The 7,393-nt window shown below is 49.2% G+C and overlaps 1 protein-coding gene across 3 annotated transcripts; it reads right to left on the reverse strand.

The window, feature by feature from the left end:
* Positions 1 to 647: 647 nt before the first annotated feature.
* LOC123063590 (protein FAR1-RELATED SEQUENCE 5) lies at positions 648 to 6,261 on the reverse strand. Of its 3 annotated transcripts, XM_044487423.1 has the most exons (10): positions 5,626 to 6,261; positions 5,347 to 5,516; positions 5,077 to 5,266; positions 4,852 to 4,998; positions 4,628 to 4,768; positions 4,289 to 4,553; positions 3,485 to 4,181; positions 2,931 to 3,388; positions 2,536 to 2,823; positions 649 to 2,469 (listed from the first exon to the last, which is right to left on the reverse strand). In XM_044487423.1, the coding sequence occupies exons 2-10, from the start codon at positions 5,423 to 5,425 to the stop codon at positions 1,720 to 1,722; spliced, it is 3,015 nt and encodes a 1,004-aa protein (XP_044343358.1). In that variant the 5' UTR covers positions 5,426 to 5,516; positions 5,626 to 6,261; the 3' UTR covers positions 649 to 1,719. The 3 variants fall into 3 exon arrangements, with proteins under 3 accessions (XP_044343357.1, XP_044343358.1, XP_044343356.1); XM_044487422.1 differs by having other exon boundaries at positions 648 to 2,469; positions 4,628 to 4,765; positions 5,347 to 6,261; XM_044487421.1 differs by having other exon boundaries at positions 5,347 to 6,261.
* Between the last annotated feature and the right edge of the window lie 1,132 nt (positions 6,262 to 7,393).

Here is a 7,393-nt window from a genome sequence, read left to right on the forward strand (position 1 = left end):
CCTGAGCGTACTATTATTAGCGTACGCGCCGACCCAACATGCGAACCGCCTAATTAGGCTGACTCAATCCCCCATCCGAGGCGCTTGTATCAGTAACTCCAACGTAATTAGGAAATAAAATATAGTAATAAAAGAAGCATACTTTACGGGACATATCTTGTAAGGTCCGGTAGTAAACCGTATGAAGGAAGTAGTAATGTAATTACTACCTAGGAGCTAATGGATTTGTATGGCCAGGTAGTAACGAATAGAAGATAGTAGTAATGTGATTACCACCTAGATAGGAATAGGTTCGTTTCGAATCGCAATACAATTACCATTCAACACTTTTTTGGCATGCGTTTTACTAGTAGTAGGAGCGTACAGGGTAATCAAGTTAGTTATATTACTATATTTGTCAAGGAGTTTTACTAGTAACATGGTTGCCTGAGTGGCCGGTGCTAGCAGATTTAGTAACCGTTTTAATTTGTTACGATCTTTTCTAGGAACTTTACTAGTAGTCAGTTGGGCGATCTACTAATGCACGGCCAGTATTCCTTTTAGTTCTGTAACTGTTTTCGCTAGCATGTTTTACTAGTAGACGGAGGCTGGTGCGTGGTAGTCTGTAACCAACTAAAGTGTATTACGATTATTGCAGGCAATTTTACGACAATTAGCGGGACGAAGCAAACCCAGAACGGGTGGCGCGTAGGATTAGCGCTTTTGCGCTCACGCTCAGTATAGCGCGACCGTATATATAAAGTCCACATATTTCTACCTCTCTATCATGCTTCGTGATCTGCGCGCATGATAGAGAGAGAGGTAGAAATATGTGGGCCTTTTCTTAATTTCTAACCCACTTCACCTAATGATTCTCTGACCCATTCTGCACTGCTGTTGTCGGAGTGGGTGGTCCAACAAAAGGCACCGAATCAGTTGGTGGAACTTTTGGCGTCCACGAAATTCATGTGGTGTTTTCTACTCGATCCCTTTTTCCTCCCCTCGTCAGTCCAGCAACGAGGACTCCCGTTATCCCCTTCTTCTTCCTTGACACGTCCCCTCCACTCCCTCGATCTGGAGCACCACGCCGTCGCCCGACCTGCTCGTCTTTTTCCCTCCTCTGGTCCCCCGAGCCGAGGCCGACGGCGAGCTGCAGCCTCCAGGGCGTCCACGAGCCCGTCGAGCAAGCACTGGAGGGAGGACTCCCTTGCTCCCATTCCTCTTCCTCACCTCGTCGCCATGGTCACTGGCCACCTCCTCCATCCCCTTCCTTCGTACTGCACTCGCCGTCGCACAGCCGCAGGGTCTTCATCTAGCGGCACGGCTCCGTCCTTCATCCGGTCTGGACAGCCGGGGCTCCATGGTATGTGGGTGCTCTTGATCCGCGATGTGCCGGTATCACGTCGCCCACTCCAAGCAGCACCATCTCAGCCCTCTCTCCTCCCCGAGGCCAGAGAAGCAACGACGCAACCCTCGCCGTCCATGCCTGTCTGCCGAATCATCTGTTGTTTGATAATCTGTTTGTCCCTCCGTTGAATCATGTATTGATAACCTTGTTTGCCTCCCCGTTGAATCATCTGTTGTTTGATAATCTGTTTGTCCCTCCGTTGAATCATGTATTGATAACCTTGTTTGCCTCCCCGTTGAATCATCTGTTGTTTGATGGCACATCCACTACGGCTGGGGGTAGGACCACTGTCTCGTCAGGCACGTACACTTAACTCAAGATTGCCAGGAACGTTATACTGAACCATAGAGCTGAAAGGAAGTGGTTGCAGTAGCAAAACGAGCTGCAAGAGGTGTAGTAGATGCAGATGCCATCAAGCGAGTTGTCCGAGCTTCTGAAGTTTCCACGGGCACTGGATCCTCGACAAACCGGTCCTGTCCTTCATCCCCGGAACCATCCAAGCAAGATTCGGGTACATAGTTATCTTCAGAGCTGGAGCCATCATTCTGATCTGGTAGTTTCAAGCACTCACAATCTTCAGTAAAATGATCTTCTGATCCGCAAACAGAGCATGCATCCTTTGATTTTTCCACCGCACGCTCAACTGCCGATTTCATTCTTTTTGATTTGGGGCGGCCACGCGATGGTCTTTTCTCTGGATACAGAGCTGTAACGTGATCAGCAGGTTGAACATCACTAAAGTTGGGCACATTGGGCTTTTGCGATGCAGCCTTGCTGTTCCCAATCTTTGTACTTGGCTGACTAGTCCCAGCTTCTGAAGCAGCCATGGCTTTCAGCTCTTTCTCCAGCGAGAGCAACTTCTGTACTGCATGATTGAAAAGTGGCACAGATAGGTTACCTTCCTTTACCACCTGCAGTGCACGCACATACAGAATATTGTGCCTGAATGTTTTGGAAACCCCAATGTCCGAGTCTCTCTGATAATTCTTGATATGATCAGGTAGAATGTCCCGGGCATCTCTAGTCCACCGCTTCATCACATAATGAGCCGGAAGGCGAAGAACGCCAACATGAATCATTACCTAGCGAAATTAAATAATTAATAAGGAAAAAGAAAAACAAGGTACAATATGAATATCTGCACTTACTCTCAAAGCGTGCCGGCAGAGAAGCCCCATGTGCTCATACATGGCGCGCTCGCAGTTGTAAGTATCGCTTTCTCGATCAACCATAACCACATAGCTTACTTTGCACCAGTGTGCGCGGAGGTCTGAGTCAACATGTTGCACGACAACGCGGCCATCCACATTCTGACCTTTCACGACGTAACTGCCTGCCTCATACAGCTCAGCGGAAAACAACTTGAACACAGCACGAGTATAGACCTTGGAGGCGTGCCGCTCGATGGGCACATTACTATGCAACACCTTACCATCCTACAGACCGAAATGCATTCAGTAAGGTAAGCACACAATTTTTATTGCTAGTCAGATAATTTATGAATGCCATTCTTTACTGTACTGTCGAAAAGAAAGAAGAAAACCTTTTTTGTATGCGCCATTTCAGAATCCTCTTCTTCGCAACGAGAGGCTATTAGCTTGTTATACTGCATCACAAATCTGTTGAGCGGTGCTGAAAGCGATACATAAGTTTTAAGAACGTTATTCATGCACTCATTCCGTTGTGTGCTTGACATTTTGGCACAAAAGTTAGAGCTAAGATACGGTTTGGCCCATTTATCCCTGCAGTGAAACACATCCTGCATGTACCTGTTATCCTGTAGTCCATAACTAGAAACCAGAAACTGCCATCCAGATTCAAACTCCTCAACGGTCATCATCTCGTTGGTTAGATAGTTGAAATCTATGCGGAACGGTGTACCTTTTTTGTACAAGGTCCCAAGTTTCTCCTTGATGTTTTTCATCACATGCCATTTGCACCAACGGTGAGCAGTAGAAGGCATAACATCAGCAATTGCACGCTCCATCTGCAAGCATTGATCTGCAAACATTGGCAAGATAAGAGATATCGCACCAACATGTATGAGCATACATGAAGACATAGATGCGCGAAGCTAGCTATTTAAAAAAATTATACCTGTGAGAATAGTTTTTGGTGTTTTACCGCCGTTGGCACCAAGGAAGGTTGCTCTTGCAAAAGCCCACTTGAACGACTCTACAGTCTCCTCTCGCAAAATAACACAACCGAAAAGAGTGGACTGATAATGGTTGTTGACACCTACAAAAAGCCCAACAGGCATCTCATATAAATTGCTCTTGTAGGTTGTGTCAAATGTCAAAACATCACCAAACAACCAGTAATCAGCACGGCTCTTCGAGTGACACCACAAGAGACCAGACACTCTCCTTTCTCCGTCGGTCTTAACTGAATAGAAAAAATCAGGGTTCTGGGATTGCATTGTTGCAAAAAGCTCAAGTGTCTTCGCGATGTCGTCCTGGCTAGCTTCATGTGCAATTGATGCGCAAAGATTTTTGAGACACCTCTTGCCGAATGGGACTTCTTCAGCACGCCCATGGATGTCAGCCATGACCCCAAACACCTTGTTAACTTGCACATTGTTTGAACGCATATGTTTGATGAGATCTCTCATAGAAGAGTCGATGGCATTATGACATTTCCAGACCTTTTTCTCACCAACAGTTTCTGCCAGCTCATGGTTGTGAGTCAAAACAACTCGAGAGAAAAACCAGCCATCAGTGGATGTCCTCTTCACTCGAACCATTGCCGGGCATTTGGTCCGCGCGGACCTGGTATTTCCTACATTGCTCCGCCCCTGGACAAACAAGTAGCAACTAGTTTTAGTATCAAATAAATAGTCGACCTCGCTAGTTGATCACACTAGAAAAAAAAGTAAAAACTCGAATGGCACAACAAAGATACCTCACACGAGCAGAGTAAATCCTGATTGGTCTTGTATCCAGTTTTCTTTATCTCATACTTGTTGCCGTGTTTAATACCGAAACCCATCTCCCAGGAGTATGTGTTGTAAAACTGATAGGCTTCTTGTTCGGTTGAAAAAATCATGCCTTCAACGGGCTCGAAGACGATGCGTGAACCTCGCTCAGCAGCTCTATCGAACGCCCTCTTGATATAGTTAGAGCCATCTTCTTCAGGTTCTAGGCTATAACTTTTGCCGGCCCGCCCCCTGACCAAACATCCAGGCAGTTTGTCAAACAGTTTATGTTAAAAACATTAACATTTTCTTGGCAGATTAAACACCTTTGACGTCGCTCATAGCCCTCTGAACAACCATCTTCAGCACGCTGCTCGAAAACAGTGGTCGCCGGATGTGGCATGGTGAATGGAGCGGAGGAGTGACAACCCGAAGCAGCTTTGATATTGATGGCACGAACGTCCCTACTGTTTTATGCAGATTTTTTAGGTGAAGTCAAGAAAGTTTTCCAAAAAAGATTAGTTACAATCTATAAACTTTTTTAGGTTACCTTTCGTCAACGCAATATGGATCTGAGCTGGACCCTTCGCCGTGTTGTGCGGCAGCAGATGGCATCGGTCGTGGAAGAGCAGATCGCTCCGATAGACGGCCGTCCATCCCCGGCGTGAGATCGTGGGGAGGCTGTGTCTCACGGGCCCTTGACAATATTTACCGTGGTGTCAGAACAGTTTGACGAACAAAAGATATACAGAGGGAATTTTGATGAGTTGTTAACCTTTGAACATCCGAGTACCATTCCGTCATAAATTCCTCGGCAAATCTTGCTCCAGCAGCAGATGGATGACAAGTATCGCTGGAGAACCCTGATGCGACGTTGACGGCTTCCTCACTCTGACTGAGCTCTGGCGGGAAAGAACAGTTCATCCCTGAAACTGTATCCTCAAGATCTTTCCGAGTGGAGGTTTCTGTTGAAGAGAAATCGCGTGAGAATGTACAACCAATCAAAATGATTACACAGGCAACAAAGCATCATAAGGAGACTTACTACCAACAGCAGAGTCCTTCAAGGTAGGAATGTCACCACAAGTTTCCGAGATGACACCATAGTTCAAGGTCGAGGCCATTGCTAGGAGCAGCTGCCCTCCGTGAGTCCGTGTGGTGTTCAACCACACAGCAATTATGAGATGCGACAGACCAAAATGGAATGGGGGAATCCTGCCTTTCCAAATCTCAGCTCTGTCAGTCTGACAAATATATGGCTGCATTGAACGATGGAAACAATTTGCCGTTTTCTCTATCCACGCTTCGAAAGATCGAGTCTGACCTTCCTATTTGGTAAACCCATCACGAGACCCTGTATTTGACCCTGCTGGTTCACAGCTCTGATGCAACAGCGCTAGCTCCAAAAATACATAAATACATAGCTGACAGAACTAGCTGTCCTGCAATATCGCTAGCTCAAGAGAAAGTTCAGAGCACTAGCTGGACTGAAAGAGAAACGTAACGCATATTTTTGCGTCGTCTGTATAAACAAAAGATAGTGAAAAGGATACACCTTGAGGATTGAGGTAGTAGAGCATGGTGAGCTGCTGGACTGAAGTAGCCGCCTAGCTGGGGAGCGGAGTCACCGTGTTGATTGAGCAGAACTGCAGGAGGCCGACCAAGGTGGCGTCGAGATCGACCAATGAGCCAGCGATGGGATGGGCGCGTCGAGCAGGAGGAGATGGGGCAGCGAAAAGTGCGTTGAGGAGTGCTGCCTTGTCGGCTCTCGTCGACCATGGAAGGGCGTCGAGCAGAGGTGGTCGTCCTTCTGCCTGAACGACCGGGAGGGGAAGGGCGGGGTGCGCCATCCGGACATCCGGTGAGCCTTGCTCTGCCCCTCTCCGTCCGGCGTCGCCCCCGCCGCCGCTGAGAAGCACCGGCCGCCAGCCGAGAGGATGAGAGAAGTGGGCCAATTTAGGTTTAGTTTTTTTTTTTTGCGCGTGTCTCGGAATTACTAGGTCTGAGAGCATTTCCAACAGCCGCGCCCCCGCAACGCGCCGGGCGCTAAAAGTCAGAATACAACACCAAGTTAACCAGTTTTTGCACGCGGCGGTGCGCTGGCTCCAGCGGTCGTCGCCGCCGCAAATTAAAACGCGCACACGCCGCTCCAGCAAGCGCGCTATATTTCATCTGTTTTTCCCTACTACGATTCGATACATATTTGGTTCCGTAGATACCGAAATATAAAACAAAAAACTACTACTACTCGTCCGACTCGGACTCTGCCTCGGTGATGTCCTCCTCCGCCGTCGGAGTATAGGCGTCAAGAAACCGCTCGTCGCCGGAGTCTCAAGAGGACGCATCTCCTAGCGCTTCGTTGTATTTAGCGAGCGCCGTCCACGTTCGCTTGTCCTCGCGATAGGCGGCTCGCTCCTTCCTCCTCTCCTCCCTCTCCGCCCTCCTCTCGGCGAAAAACTGTTCCTCGTTGATGATATCTTGCGGGAAGCGTTGCCTCCACAGCGCCATGGCTTCCTTGTCCATCTCGGCCAGGCTGAGACGGCACTCCCGCCTCCGATTTTTGCGCCGATCCTCGTCGGTGATAAGCTGCGGGAAAGGCGCTAACTCATGTGCCCGCTCCCGCGTCGCCACGTCGGTGAAGTTCATGCCCCAACGGGACTGCCGGAGGCGCCACGCCGCAGCGTCGTACGCGCGGGCGCCATCCTGGGCGGTGTCGAAGGTTCCGAGGCCGAGGCGCACACCGCCGCCCAACTGGATCGAGGCGGAGTAGGTGACGGACGGACGTACGCGGACACCGCGGTAGCCCGAACCTTCCCGGCGGCGAGGCGGCATGGTGGCGCGGTGGTGGCGTGTCAGCGGCAGAGGGTGATAGTGGTGTACTTCAATGATGCGTCCTTGAGCATAGTACTATCACCGGATGGAAAAATAGTGGTTTATTTGTTTTTAGTGGGACATACCGATGATTGAATGTTCTATCCTGGCGACCCGCTAGAGCCCCTTCGGCCGACGAACCCCCCTGCATCCTTCGCGTGTACTCTCCCTTCCCTGGCTCGCCTTTGCGCCCGACCATCTTTTTGGTCGTGCCCAACTTG

Source organism: Triticum aestivum, chromosome 3A, assembly GCF_018294505.1.
Source record: "Triticum aestivum cultivar Chinese Spring chromosome 3A, IWGSC CS RefSeq v2.1, whole genome shotgun sequence".
NCBI classification, from domain to species: Eukaryota; Viridiplantae; Streptophyta; class Magnoliopsida; order Poales; family Poaceae; genus Triticum; species Triticum aestivum.

Coding starts and splice junctions, on each gene's coding strand:
- LOC123063590 (XM_044487421.1), bottom strand. CDS start 5,566: ATGCAGCCATATATTTGTCAGACTGACAGAGCTGAGATTTGGAAAGGC. Junction 4,554..4,627: donor GGCTATGAGCGACGTCAAAG/GTGTTTAATCTG, acceptor ATGTTTGGTCAG/GGGGCGGGCCGGCAAAAGTT. Junction 2,824..2,930: donor AAATGGCGCATACAAAAAAG/GTTTTCTTCTTT, acceptor TTCGGTCTGTAG/GATGGTAAGGTGTTGCATAG.